This window comes from Balaenoptera musculus, chromosome 3 (genome assembly GCF_009873245.2).
Source record: "Balaenoptera musculus isolate JJ_BM4_2016_0621 chromosome 3, mBalMus1.pri.v3, whole genome shotgun sequence".
Classification (NCBI taxonomy): Eukaryota; Metazoa; Chordata; class Mammalia; order Artiodactyla; family Balaenopteridae; genus Balaenoptera; species Balaenoptera musculus.
Window position 1 is genome coordinate 111,187,882 of NC_045787.1, and position 15,826 is coordinate 111,203,707.

General features: G+C 34.8%; 1 protein-coding gene across 2 annotated transcripts in view; it reads left to right on the top strand.

Annotated features, from left to right (window-relative positions):
* SEC24A (SEC24 homolog A, COPII coat complex component) overlaps positions 1-15,826 on the top strand; it is a 60,920-nt gene that overhangs the window by 41,550 nt on the left and 3,544 nt on the right. For both annotated transcript variants that reach the window (XM_036846085.1, XM_036846086.1), the window contains 6 exons: positions 3,002-3,175; positions 6,058-6,168; positions 7,827-8,002; positions 11,555-11,692; positions 14,209-14,313; positions 14,639-14,731. In XM_036846085.1, coding sequence (XP_036701980.1) covers positions 3,002-3,175; positions 6,058-6,168; positions 7,827-8,002; positions 11,555-11,692; positions 14,209-14,313; positions 14,639-14,731 — 797 coding nt within the window. The remainder of the gene's footprint in view (positions 1-3,001; positions 3,176-6,057; positions 6,169-7,826; positions 8,003-11,554; positions 11,693-14,208; positions 14,314-14,638; positions 14,732-15,826) is intronic.

Genomic DNA, 15,826 nt, shown 5'->3' on the forward strand with positions numbered 1-15,826 from the left:
CACTGCTTAATCCAAGGTCATGAACATTTATGCATATGTTGTCTTCTAAGACTTTTATAGTTACAATTCTTATATTTAAGTCTTTGATTTATTTTTAGTTAATTTTTGTATTTGATGAGGAAGGTGTTTGACTTCATTCTTTTGCATCTGGATATGCATTTGTCCCAGCACCTTTTGTTAAAAAGACTATTCTCTCCCTGTTGAATTGTCTTGGTGTCCATGGCCCCTTGTTGAAAATTAGTTGATCATAAATGTGAGGGTTTGCTTCTGGATTCTGAATTTTATTCTTTTAATCTGTCTATCTTATGCCAGTACCAAACTTTCTTGACTGTTGTGACTTTGTAATAAGTTTGAAATTAGGAAGTATGAGTCCTCCCAACTTTTCTCTTCCTTACCAAGATTGTTATGATATTCTGGGTCCCTTGCATTTCTGTATGAATTTTAATTTCATCTTGTCAATTTCTGCAAAGAAGCCAGCTGGTATTGGATAGGAATTGTATTTAATAGGTAAATTTGGGGAATATTGGCATCTTAACAATAATAAGTCTTCCCATCCAAAAACATGGTATGTCTCTTCTTTAATTTTTTCAACAATATTTTGCAGTTTTCAGAATGTAAGTTTTGCATTTCTTTTGTTAAATTTATTCCTAAATATTTTTTCCTATTATATTGTAAATAGAATTATTTTTAAAATTTCTTTCTCCTATAAATATAATTAATTCTTTGTGTACTGATCTTGTATCCAGCAACCTTGTTGAACTTGCTTGTTAATTCTAATAGTTTTTTAGTATTTATGTTTTAAAGGGCCCATTTGTTGTATCCCATTCATTCAAGATTGATGGACCTCAGAAATGATTATTTCTGCAGATATTGGCTCTAAATTAAGTGCATCCTAAAAGTGCTTTTAAGACTTTTTCTATTTGGCAGGACAGAAGCTATTTTATATGTACCTAACTTTGCATAAAGAGCTTGGACATAGAAACCAACCTATGCCCTCTTTCTAGAGTGCTTAATTTACTAAATCTTTGTGGTTAATTTGCTTAGGTTTCTCTCTCTTTTAATGGTAAATTACATTAAATTCATATTACATGAAATAATATGCTCTTGGTAAAGCTACAAAAAAAAAAGGTACAGTAGAAAAAGATATAAAATGAGAAATTAAACTTAAGCCAGTATAGTCTACCTCAGAGTTTCTCATATGCCCTTGAAAAAGTTTTCCCATGCATATATAAGCATGGGAATATATTTTTGCCTTCAAATAAAAGCAGCGAGGATCACATCCGGCTTCTTTTTCTGTACATACTTTGTTTTTGTATGTACAGAACTACATCCTCCTTTTTTTCCTGATTACTGTTGTAAAGTTGGTTTTTATTTCACAAGCAAAATATATACCTGTTATTGTAAAAAATGAAAACATTATTGATAAAGCTAAAGTCCTCTTGCATAAGCTTGTGTGTGTTATTTCACTTTCACTCCGTCCTTATGTAGTCACTATAACCACATTGCGGTAATGCTAAGTTTTTCTATACATTTACATACATATGTACCTCTCCATGGAAAATATATAGTACAGTGTAGTAGCATAAATAACATTGTACATGTTTTCAGCAAGTCTTGAAGATCTAATAATATTAGTTTATGTAGATCTGTCTCATGCTTTTTAACTTCTACCCAGTATTCAGTAGAATGTAAACATCACAATTTAGTTATTTTCCTACTGGTTGTCATTGAAGATATTTCTGATTTTTTTTGTTACGCTTAATTTTTTTTTGCACATATAAATTTGGCACTTAATTGTATCTATAGAATAAATTTTTTTTTTTTTGAGTTGTCAGTGTGAGCAAATACCAGTTGTGAGATTTGTTAGTAGAAACACTGTTATGAGGATATTTTACAAGGATATTCTAGGATAAATTCTTAGTTATGGAATGACTGGAGTCGAAATAAGTACCCATTTAGAATTTTGGTAGATATTGCCAAATTATTATCGAAAAAAGTTTTTTGAAAATTTGAATTCATTTAAGAAGATATCTTTTATTCCTTCCCCACTCTCACTAACTACTTATATGATTCTGCTTCCAGTTATAATGTGTGGGTTGTTTTTCTCCACACTACCAAGCAGTTAACTCAGTTCTGACATCGCCTATGTAGAGCTAGCATCAGATCTCACAGGTTATGGGTTCAGTCTCACAAGACTGTCTCCCATCCTTCCCCCCACACCACCCCATATCAGAAGCCAGTTGCAAGTCCAGTTTGTTAACCTGTGCTTCTGACCAACTGGCTATAGATTGGATGTTCCAACGAATCCCTCCTTTGGTTGAAATTATTGGCTAGAGTGGCTTATAGAACTCAGAGAAACATTTTAATTACTAGATTACTGGTTTATTTTAAAAGGATATAACTCAAGAACAGCAAAATAGAAAAGATGCATAGAGCAAGATATAGGGAAAGGGAAAGGGCATGGAGCTTCTGGAGATTCCTTGCTCTCTTTGAGAGCTTCACTCTCCCCAAATCTCCATGTATTCACAATCCCAGAGCTCTCTAAAGGACTCCATCCTTTTGGGTTTTTATGGAGGCTTTATTACATAGTCATGACTGATAAATCACTGACATTTGGTGATTGATTCAACCTCTAGCGCCTCTCCCTCCCTGGAGGTAGTGGTGGGGGGGGGTTGAACTGGAAGATCTAACCCTCTTATCATATGGTTGAATCCTCTGACAACCAGCCCCCATCCTTAGGTTACCTAAGTGCTTTCCAAAAGCCACTTTGTTAACATAGCAAAAGATACCTTTATGACTCTCAGCACTTAGGGAATTCTAAGGGTTTTAGGAGCTCTGTGCCAGAAACTGGTGAAGACCAAGTATATATTTCTTATAAACCACAATATCACATCTAAACTTTTTAATTTACTCTGTGCTATTCTGATAAGTGACAAGGATAAAATGTAAATATCTATATGTAGGTATATATAAATCATTTTGATATATTTTTCTTTTCTAGGTCTTTCCATTCATACTTTCCATGGGAACTTCTTTGTTCGGTCCACAGACTTACTGTCTTTACCCAATGTAAACCCAGATGCTGGGTATGCAGTACAGATGTCGGTGGAAGAGAGTCTTACTGACACTCAGTTGGTTTCCTTTCAGTCAGCACTCTTGTATACATCCAGCAAAGGTAAGTTTTTTTGTTTGTTTTACTGTGGCAAAAACACATAACATGAGATCTATCCTCTTAACAAAATTTAAGTCTAAAATACCGTATTGTTAACTATAAGCACAATGATATAGCAAAGGTAAGATTTTTGATTTGGCCATGTAGTCTATGGCTTGTGATAAACTCCTTGAGAGTCTAGTTAGTGTCTGAAATATGTTCTGGTAATAACAACAGTCAATAAAACTGAATTAAAAACCTTTTTCTCATAGTGCTTATTCTAGTAGGGGAGACAAACAATAAAGAGGATACATAAGTAAAATAGTAGTATGTTACATAGTAATATCAGTTAAGGAGAAACAGAAAGCAGGTGAAGGGTTTAAGAAGTGCTGAGGGGATGGTTTTTAAAGATAGGGTTGCCAGGAAAGGTCTCACAGAGGGTGACGTTTGAGTTAAGTTTTGAAGGAGCTCAAATGGAAGATAAACACTTTTTAAAGGTATAATTTGTTTAGTACTAATTAATTTATAATGTGTTTTGTCCTAAAGATGATGTGAAGGCTGGTTAAATTTATTTTTATTATTTTAAAGATTCACAGCTCTCACCCTATTCTGTTTTGTCTCCTTAAAAAAGGTTTTGGAAGTGTTTCTGTGCTATGTCTACTGACCTTCACAGCCCCACCAAAATCTATAAAAAGTGTATAATACAGATATTTTAATGAAAACCTTTAGTATGAGAGAAGTCTAGTTTTTGTACTATGATTGTAATACTGCATACCATAAATGTAAAAGTAAGATGGATTTCTGTCTCTAGGTATCATTTTTTGTTTGACAGAAGAACATCCCAATCCTTTTTCTGCTCATTGATTTTTCTTAACATTTAAAAAAAAAACTAATATATAATTGACCTATGGTAAAATCTACCATTTTAATATATAGTTCCACAAGTTTTGACAAATGTGTGTGTGACCACCACCACAATTTAGGTATCACAATCTGTTCTATTACCCCTCAAATCTCCTCGTGTTTTTGTAGTCATTCCTCTCCCATCCCCAGCCCCTAGCAACCATTGATCTGTTTTCTGACCCTGTAGTTTTGCCTTTGTAAGACTGTCTTGTGAATAGAATCATACAGTAGGTAGCCTTTTGTATCTGGCTCTTTCACTTAGCATAGTGCATTTGAGATTCATCCATATTGTTTCATCCAGCAGTAGTTATTTTTTATTCCTAAGTAGTATTCCATTGTACCCAGTTTGTTTATTCACTTTCCAGTTGAGGTACATTTGGGTTGTTTCCAGTTTTTGGCAGTTTCAAATATAGCCCCTATAAACATTTGCATGTGGATTTTTGTGTGAGCATAAATTGTGATTTCACTTCGGTTAATACTTTTTTAGTGTTTTCGACGGATGGCTAGGTTGTATGGTGAGCTTATGTTTAACTTTTTAGGAAGTTGCCAAACTGTTTCCTAAGTGGCTGTACCATTTTGCATTCTCACCAGCAGTGTATGAGAGTTCCAACTGCTCTGCATCCTCACCAGCATTTGCTGTTATCAGTGTTTAGTTTTTGTTTGTTGTGTTTGGTTTGAGGTTTTCTGTTTGTTTTGTTTGTCTGTTTTGCCATTTTACTAAAGTATAATGATATCACTTTTATTTCATGTTTCCCAAATAACTAACATTGGATATCTTTTTATATATTTACTATTTGAAATTTAGTTTATTTCTAATGTTTTGTTTTTATGGAAAATGTGATTATAATATCTATCCATGTCCACAAATCTTTGTCATTTCTGAAAATTTCCCTAAGATGGATTTCTAGGATTGGAAATAAAAAGTATAGAGATCAACTGTTTAGAAAAATCTTGGTATTGCCAGATTGCTTTTCAGAAATATTTTACCAATTTGTAGTCCCATCCAGTGCCCATTTCATTTCAGCCTCTGATTTTGTGTGCGTGTATCTGTGTGTGTCTGTATCTATGTGTGTAATAGTTGTTGTTGCCAATATGATAGGCTAAATATTGTATCTTATTTCTTTTAGTTATAAATGTTTTTATCTAGACTAGAAGCACTAAACAATGTTACCCTTTTTTGTAGATATCACTTCTTCTCTTTAAAAATAATTTGTATGAGCTCCTCCTAGATACAATTTCGTTAGTCTTCGTGTGTCCCTGCAGGTTGTAGTGTGGATATCCTCTCTAGTTTTTTTACTTGTTCTTTTTCTTTGTTGTTCAAGGTCTTGCTCATTAGAAATTTTTTAAAGATTGACATGATATTTGATATTTTTTGGCTCTCAAAAGATTTTCATTTTTGTTTCTTGTATTTATTGATTTTTATTGTTGTGGGTAATTACCAAAGAGGAAGTATTGTGACTTTTAGTTGATTTCTTTCTCTTTTTTTTTTTTTTAATGAAAGCTTTATTTGTTTGTCTGTTTGTTTATAATTTGGCTGTGCTGAGCGGCTTTAGTCTATTTCTTTTAAATTTTTTTCCTGTGATTAAAAAGAAACATAAAATTTCTCTGGACTTAAAATATCAAAACAAACTCTAGAACACATCTTGGAGTAGTGTTGTTTTACAGTTTGTATATTTTCCCAAAATTGTTTTTGCGAAAAAGGATAAAGTAACCAAAAAATTCAGAAAAGAAATTTTTAAGAAGCTAGCATGTTACAATCATTTGGATATGATCCCTGTGGTCTTTTCAGTAATACCTTGAAGAAAAATAATTTTGTAGTAAAAAAAAATAAAAGAAATAATGCTTTAGAGTTTTCACGAATTAAAGTTTTGATACTGTCCCTGCTTACTATATATAACCCTGTTTGGTTCCAAATTCAAAAGAACTGATTTTTCCGAGTAACTTTAATACAAACTTTTTTTATAGTGCTGTCCCTCACTATCATTTGTGTGTTTTGTCCAAAGGTGAAAGAAGAATTCGTGTTCATACTTTGTGTTTGCCAGTAGTTTCAACTCTAAATGAAGTCTTTCTTGGAGCTGATGTTCAAGCAATTTCAGGGTTATTGGCCAATATGGGTAAGAATTGTTATCACCTATTGCAAATATATTGCAAGTAGTAACATTTGAAATATCCACATAGTTTTGTTTTCCTTTAAATAATTAACTTTACAATTTCAATATTTTGGATCCGGTGTATGCCTGCTAAGTAAATGGATCTGCTACAGATAACCTGATCCTCTTTTTTTTTTTTTTTTTAATTTAAACAGCTTTATTGAAATGTAGTTTCAGTTTATTGAGATACAAGTGATACAACAATCACTTAACCCATTTAAGTATACAATTCCATTGTTTTGAGTATATATATACAGATTTGTGTGGCCATCACCTCAATCCAGTTTTAGAACATTTCTGTCACCCCCAAAAGAACCTCATGTCCATTAACACTTACTGCTCACTCCCTTCTTCTTCCCTCACTGGCCTTAGGCAACCACTAAACTGTTTTCTGCCTCACAATCTGCCTGCTGTGGACTTAAATAACCATGTTTTCCTTAATATCTTCCATCTCAGACAGAGTTGCTTTCTTGGATTTTTTTTTTTTTTTTTGGGTCCTTTTTTCAAATACATAGAGCTTAACATCATTTTGTTTCTTGCTCCCTTTCTCCTTCAGGGATGACTACCAGTGGGTCCATTTACTTCAAACTCAAATCTGCCTATAATAGGAATAATTACCTATTTTCTTGAATTTCCTATTGGGAAAATTTTTCTTTAATGGAACATGGTAAAGATTCTAACCTCACTTTAGTCTCATGTGTTGTCAAAACTTAAAAATTGTGACCTAAGAAATTTGAGGGTCATTGCCTTTATATTTTGTTGAACTGGTATGTTTTGGTAACAATGTGATTATTATTATTTTCAGTAACAGCTATATATCAGGCAGTATTTGTGGATTTAAAAAAAATCTTCACAACAAATATTAGTTCTGTTATTAAATTTGGTTGATCCCAATAGGCACTTTTTTTCCACATTTTGTCAAAATCTTTAAAATCAGGATGTCTTCAGTTGATAGAGTCTTAGAGTTACTGTTGATCAGGTAACAGTAGTCTTCATTCTTTCTTGCTTGTGTACAAATTTGGTCATAGCAGTTAATAACATCACTTCATTGAGTGTATTTTTGATAGCACATGAATTGAGTGTAGTAGTAGTTTGAGAAGTCTTCAAAACAATTATAGTGTTTTTAGTATTGAAGAAATTTTTTGAGTATAAAGAAAAGCATAAAATAGTGGCATGACAGATGATGAAGATCATCTAAATAGCCAAGAGTTCTTTCAATAAATATGAAATTAAAATTCTCTGTGTTAAGAAAGCATGTGTGTTTAATTGCAGAGTTTTTTCTTTCTCAATGATACATAAAATAAAATGGTGGGTTACAATTAATAACATCTTAGATTTGGCGAAATACAGTTTTCCCATTTTACAGGTAAGGATACTGAGGCTCATGAAGGTTAAATTACTTGCCAAATATTCATACTGCTAGGAAATAGCAGAACAACATTTCAACACAGGTTGGTTTGATTTTCCAAAGTGTGTGCTTTTAACTGCTATGTTTGGTTCCTTGTGTATGTAATAACTTGAGAGAGAATTTGTATAATTAAAAAAAACTTTTCTTTCCTTAACAGTGGGGTAGCTAAACTTCTATCTTTTTTCTCTTTTGTCCCTACCTCAACCTCTGTTAGCTGTTGACAGGTCTGTGACTGCCAGTCTGAGTGATGCTCGGGACGCCCTAGTGAATGCTGTCATAGACTCTCTTTCAGCTTATCGTTCTTCAGTCCTAAGTAACCAGCAGCATGGACTTATGGTTCCTTTTTCTTTGCGGCTTTTCCCACTGTTTGTGTTGGCTCTCCTTAAACAGGTAAAAGAATCAGAATCAGAAACTAACACAGTGAAAATGTCAATAGCCAAAGTTTTTGTCCTGTGAACCACTAAACATTGTATATATAACTTTACATCAGTTAAGTTTTCTGAGGACAGGGACCTTAACTCCTATTGTATCTTAAAGGATTTGTAACCAAAAAAATTTACAAAATACTGATTTAAAGTATGTGCTTTCTTTGTAAGAGATGCTCACTGATGAAGTATTCACTGATGTTATCAAAGATGCAAATGATCAGTTTTCCAGTTTTTCAAAACAGGAACTGTATATTTTACTGCTAGAGCAACAAGTCACACACAAGACTCTTCTTATGATGCTTTCCTGCTGCCTGCAATATTTCAGCCATATTTCATTTCTTGTTTTTTGTAATGCAATTACTATTTATTTATTTAGGCTGCGTTGGGTCTTCGTTGCTGCGCACAGGCTTTCTCTAGTTGCAGCGAGCGGGGGCTACTCTTCATTGCGGTGCATGGGCTTCTCGTTGCAGTGGCTTCTCTTGTTGAGCACAGGCTCTGGGCGCACGGGCTCAGTAGTTGTGGCACACAGGCTTAGTTGCTCTGCAGCATGTGGGATCTTCCTGGAGCAGGGCTCAAACCTGTGTCCCCTGCATTGGCCGGCGGGTTCTTTAACCACTGCGCCACCAGGGAAGTCCCACATTTCATTCCTTAATCTTACAGATGCCTTCTCATACATGTGTACCTATTTCCATGATCTGCATTATGCTTTCCTGTCCTTGTCTTTGAGCTCAAATGTCATCTCTCTGGCAGTTGCCTTTCCTTCTGTGACCCAGTAGCTCTTTGTGCATATATTTATTTATAGAGGACTTTTGAAAAAAATATTTATTATTTATTTTTTTATTTTTTATATTATTATTTATTTGTCTCCCCTGCCTACCTTTTGCCCATACCCCTGGCTCCTGAAAAAAGAAAAAAAGGAAACTCTAGCCTGGTGGAGGAGGCTTATTTTTCTAATGTCCAAAATATAATGTCCTTAGAAAACAAACATGGTTACTAAAGGGGATAACGTGCATTGCGGGGGAGATAATTAGGAGTTTGGGATTAACATACACACTACTATATATAAGATAGGTAAATAACAAGGACCTACCGTATAGCACAGGGAACTATACTTAATATCTTATAATAACCTATACGGGGCTTCCCTGGTGGCGCAGTGGTTAAGAATCTGCCTGCCAATGTAGGGGACACGGGTTCCAGCCCTGGTTCAGGAAGATCCCACATGCCGTGGAGCAACTAAGCCCGTGCGCCACAACTACTGAGCCCGCGCGCCTAGAGCCCGTGCTCCACGACAAGAGAAGGCACCGCAATGAGAAGCCCGTGCACCACAACGAAGAGTAGCCCCCGCTCGCCGCAACTAGAGAAAGCCTGTGCACAGCAACGAAGACCCAATGCAGCCAAAAATAAATAAATAAAATAAATTTATATATATAAAAAAGTAACCTATACTGGAAAAGAATCTGAAAAAGAGGAAACTGAATCACTTTGCTGCACACTTGAAACTAACACATTGTAAATTAACTATACTTCAGTTAATAAAAAAATATCTAAACTTGTAGACTTAGTATAACTTTCCCTTATAAAAGTTTATTAAAAAGCTCATGTTAACAGATCACCTGGGGAACCATCCCAGATTCCAGGATGAATTAAGGACTGCTCTTGTCAATTTGTATACTTTCTGAACTCCAGCATTGGCCTGTCAGGTGTATGTTGTCTCTTCCAGGCAAGAAGGGCAACCTGTTACACATTGATAGAAATAGCTTTTGAATCTACTTCTAGTTTCTTTAACTCAAATTATGTATTTCCACTTCTGAATATAATGTAAATGCACAGAGGTTACATAAATACTTAAATTTTAACATTTAAGAATCTGAGCTCTTCCCTCTTCAGGTCTTTCATTAAATGCTGTCCTTCACTGAGGCCTGCCTCCCCTCATCTCCCCATTTAATATGCAGTACTCTCATCCCATCTCACCCTGACATTCTTTATCTCTCTTTCCTCCTTTGTTTTTCTCCATAGCATTTAACACTGAAATACCACATATTTTGCTTGTTTGTTATTTACTTCTCCCTTACTAGGATTTTTGTCCACAAGGACAAGGATTTTTAACTTGTTTGTCTACCACTTTGTCCCTGCATCTAGAACAGTTCTTAGTACATAGTAGGCCCTCAGTAGATATTTTTTGAATGAATAAATGGAACTTCTTTCATTTCCCATAGTACTCTTTCTTTAAGAACCTTTTCTCTTGCTTATTTATAGTCAGTGTAGTCAGTGCATTTGGGTTTTTTTATTTGTTTTATAAAAAATATTTATTTATTTATTTGGCTGCACTGGGTCTTCATTGCGGCATGCAAGATCTTCGTTGAGGCATGCGGGATCCTTAGTTGTGGAATGCAGGATCTAGTTCCCTGACCAGGGATTGAACCCAGGCCCCCTGCATAGGGAGCACAGAGTCTTAGCCACTGGACCACTAGGGAAGTCCCAGTGCATTTGTTTTAAGGCATACTTTCACTGCTGTTATCTCTCTGCCTCTTTCTATTCCTTTGCATCAATAGAAATGGCTAAAACCTTACCTCAGAACTTCATTATTCTTCATGGAGCTAATATTCCAGTTGAAACTCACAATTACTTATTATCTGTATTCTGCTAAGCAGTTGTCTTCAAATTATTAATTTTCCTGATTGATTTGTGAGCTTTGTTACATTAATTTCTCTAACTGTGGGAGAAACAAGGATAGTTAACCACCATTAATCATCACCCAGCTTTTACAGAAACTTAGATCTTTGGTCCTTTATATTTCATACGTGTCTTTATTTTGTCATCTGCAATATAACTTTATCCTTCTTGCGATGTTATTTAGATTTTTACATCACTATTGCTATATGGTAGATAGAGTGTTTAGATCGATTTCATTGATTAGGAAACAAATGCTGGAGAGATTAAATGACTTTGCCATGGTCAGATAATTAATCTGTCAAGACTTTCAGGTGAGGATATAGCCACAGTTTAATAGATGTGTGTGACTTATTAAGGTGTATATATATATATATATCTATATATATATAGATATATATATATATATTTTTTTGGCTTCGTTGCTGCACGTGGGCTTTCTTTAGTTGTGGTGAGCAGGGGCTACTCTTCGTTGTGGTGCACGTGCTTCTCATGCGGTGGCTTCTCGTTGTGGAGCACAGGCTCTAGGCGTGCGGGCTTCAGTAGTTGTGGCTTGCGGGCTCTAGAGTGCAGGCTCAGTAGCTGTGGGCTTAGTTGCTCTGCGGCATGTGGGATCTTCCCGGACCAGGAATGGAACCCATGTACCCTGCGTTGGCAGGCGGATTCTTAACCACTGTGCCACCAGTGAAGCCCCAAGATATATTTTTGAAAGAATAATTAACGGTAAATTTGCTAATTCTGTCTGAAGATATTCTTTTAACAACTGATATTTGCAAAATTTTTTATGTATTTGTTAAATACCTTTTCTTTTTTTTAATGGAGGTGTATTTTTTTGTTATAGAAATCATTTCAGACTGGGACAAATGCAAGTCTAGATGAACGCGTTTTTGCTATGTGTCAAGTGAAAAATCAGCCTTTGGTTTACCTTATGCTCACAACTCATCCCAGTTTGTATAGAGTTGACAATCTCTCCGATGAGGTAAGATTGATTCATTTTTTAGTTGCTTTTACTTGAAGGTTTATAAGCCTAATTATATTGAATCCACTGCAGAAATGAAGAAAGGTGTTTTCTTTTTTAAAGCTTCTCATTTTATTCCTATATAAAGAAATTTTGGTTTGGGGAAGCTCCTGAAAATAGTACCTTTATTTAAGTTATTAAAATAATAAGCTTTACTGTTTATTTAAGACAAATCTTTAGAGCAGATCTAAGTAAATGAAGAGATTGTCAGATTGACCAGAGCAACCTATGATTTATTTATTTAAGCAAATTGATCTGAAAGGAGTATCCCTAGAGTAAAATTACTCTTAATTTAAATACCTCAGGTCAATGTTTAGTGTAATGGTGTTCCTGAATTAAAGAGAAAATATTTATCTAAGTTGTAACATTATTTTCCCTTGATAGGAAATTAACCTGAGTTAAAGCTACAAGCATGAAAATGTTAAATCATAACCTTTCTTCCTACATTGTGATCAAATTAGGATATATATGTTGGAAGTAATATTTTGGTTAAAACCTTTTTGGAGTTTAAAGATTTTAGGATACCTTGCATAATAAAGGAGAAATTGCCTGTGAAATTTGAGGTAACTTTTTAGCAAATGAAAACTGTTGATGACATTATTAGTTTGTATTACAAAAATAATAACTCAAGATTAATCCTGTGTTTGACAAGTTCAACTAACTGGACCTATCTTTTTCTCACATTAAAAAAAAGGCAAATTAACATAAAAATACAAATGCAATATATTAGATGTGTATAATATGGAAACCACTAGAAAGAAGAAAAATAAATCACTCATATACATTCAAAGACAAGCACTACTAGGACTTTCGGTGGTGTATTTATCAGAACTCTCTTTTTTGCAAGTAAGCTTAGGAAGGAAAGGGGACTGATGTGGCACTCAATCACAAACCACACGAAAGGCTAGGGTATAACTAAACTCAGGTCTAGCTCAGATTCATAGACTCTCTAGCATTGCCTCGTTCTTTCAGATTAGCCTTTTCTACAAGACTAGAAAACAGAGCCACTGATAGCTTCCCATCCTTATCACCAGAGAAGGACAAGGCTCTCTTTTCCTAGTTCACATTAATTTCTGAATGGCTGTATTTAAGTTATAGTCTCTCTTGCTGCCCACACACCCTAAGGCCAGAGGTCTTAAGGTGCTGTGATTAATAGTTCCTGGTAGAGCTAAAGCCTTATCAAGGTAGTACCCCTTGACAGGTCAGTATTTTATTTACTTTCTCCTTTAGATAAGGTTAATTAAGTACCAAGTTTTAGTACTTAAATCAACTTTTGGTCAAAAATGAATCGTTATAAATATTTAAAGGTGTGTGTTTGTGTGTGTGTGTTTTAAGATGGCAGTACTATACTCAATTATAAATGAAAACCTTCCATTTCTGGCCTTAATAAATATTAAATTGGAGAGAACTATTAAAAACTCATTTGCATTAGACTTACTCTTCCCTCAGGATGTGTACATTGATCTAAGCCACGCAATCATCTGTTATTATTAACTAAATTCCAGACTTTATTTGGATCTCACTAATGTCATTTATCCATTTAGGATACGTGAATATTGATTGCATTTATTGTATTAGTTTTTAAAATAATAATTAAGATCAGAAATTATTTTGGCTTTATTGGGATTCATGGTGACTTTGTTTAGATAAGTGTTACATATTTCTTCCTCTTCTTTTTATTTAAATATGAATAATTGTGATTTACCTAAATAAGTTCCAAAGTCTCAGAGGTAACACTCATTAAAATTTTTGTTTGTTTAATTGTGGCTCCCTATTACCTGTATCTAAAAGCTTTAATCTTTTTTTTACTTTATTTATTTATGTATTTATTTTTAACATCTTTATTGGAGTATAATTGCTTTACAATGGTGTGTTAGTTTCTGCTGTATAACAAAGTGAATCAGCTATATGTATACATATATCCTCATATCCCCTCCCTCTTGCATCTCCCTCCCACCCTCCCTATCCCACCCCTCTAGGTGGTCACAAAGCACCGAGCTGATCTCCCTGTGCTATGCGGCTGCTTCCCACTAGCTATCTGTTTTACATTTGGTAGTGTATATATGTCAATGCCACTCTCTCACTTCGTCCCAGCTTACCCTTCCCCCTCCCCGTGTCCTCAAGTCCATTCTCTACGTCTGTGTCTTTATTCCTGTCCTGCCCCTAGGTTCTTCAGAACCTTTTTTTTTTTTTTTAGATTCCATATATATGTGTTAGCATATGTATTTGTTTTTCTCTTTCTGACTTACTTCACTCTGTATGACAGACTCTGTGTCCCTCCACCTCACTACAAATAACTCAATTTTGTTTCTTTTTATGGCTGAGTAATTTTCCATTGTATATATGTGTGACATCTTTATCCATTCATCTGTTGATGGACACTTAGGTTGCTTCCATGTCCTGGCTATTGTAAATACTGCTGCAGTGAACATTGTGGTACATGATTAAAAGCTTTAATCTTTTGCTTAATTCTTTAGGGCGCAGTCAACATCAATGATCGCACTATACCTCAGCCACCTATTCTTCAGCTTTCAGTGGAGAAGCTGAGCAGGGATGGAGCTTTCCTCATGGATGCAGGCTCTGTGAGTAGTCTTGACTGTGCTGGATTCTTCTCTCTGCATACTGTTACCTTCATTCCACTTAATATTTCTCTTCCTTAACAGATTATATGCTATTTAATCTGTGTATTTTTGTATTAGCCACTTCTCCCTCCATAGTCTCCTTTCATGCCAAGCATAAAATGTCTCATCATGGTAAATAGTAGTTATCATTACTTCAGTTGAAGGCTGTACAAGCTCAGTAAACATACTCATCTTTCTGATCTTTTGAAACATAGTCAGTGGTTAAAGGTAAGTCAACAGCTCACTGTTAAACTACATCTCAAAATAGTTTTCTTCCCATCCCTAGGTACTAATGCTTTGGGTTGGAAGAAATTGTGGACAGAATTTTCTCAGTCAAGTTCTAGGAGTTGAAAACTATGCATTAATTCCACAGACTATGGTAAGATTATGTAATTATAGTGATTGTAGTAGGCTTAAAGGCATTTCAAATGTGGCAAAACATGAACATCCTATTTTGAAATCATAGCTATATTTTAAAGGCATTCTTTAGGTTATTTTGCATCTTTGACTGACTTATTCTTATGTGTGTGTACTATTTTAGGGAGAAAGTAAGGAATTTAGTTAATGGCCAAAAAAGTTTGCTGCTGTTGGCATTAGTGTTAGGGCTCTTTTGTTTCTGTGTTTTGTGTTTTTGCAAGTGATTTCATTGTTCTTTGGCAGGGTCCTTTTAACCACTGCTTTGGAGTAAGAACTAAGCTAATTTCCACACAAGCAAATGACTTGTGACCAGTGTCAGTTGGATTTATATTGATTATTGGACAATGTAATAGTGGACTCTCTGTCACTAGCTCTGTGACCTTGGTCAAGTCACTAACCTGGACTTGACCAGGTTTGTCAAACCTGGTCAAGCCTCGTTTGTAAAATAAGAATGCTATTGCTTATGGAGGAGTATTTGAAATAACACGTGAGAAAGCCTGTGTGAAACTATGTACCATTTGGATAGCTGTGAATTTTAAAGTTAGAATTAATTATAACATGGTCTTACTTCACATCACATTTTTCAGTTTCAACTCTCAGTTTGTCACCAGCTTTGGAATATGTTTTATGTCAGCATCTTTTCATATTTATGGGTTTAACTTCATTTATAAAAGTCATTAGGAGATTTATATATTTAAAAGACGTATATGTCAGGATTCTATCTAGGATAAGCAGTAGCTTAATGGCTGGTCTGGATGACTAGGCATTTTAGATAATGAGGAGATAAGAAATGGTTATATTTGTAATAACTGCCTGAATGGATCAGTTAATTCTAGATGTTATAATGTATAGTCTATGGCTACTTCAGTGGAACAGTGGCAGAGTTGAGAATTGCAACAGAGACCAAATGACCTGCAAACCTAAAATATTTATTATCTGTCCCTTTAAGAAGTTTCCAACCCCTTACTAGAAAACTGTGGTATGCAGAATCTCAGGCTCCTCCCCAGACCTCCTAAATCAATGTCTGCAGTTCAGCAAGATCCCCAGGTGATTCATA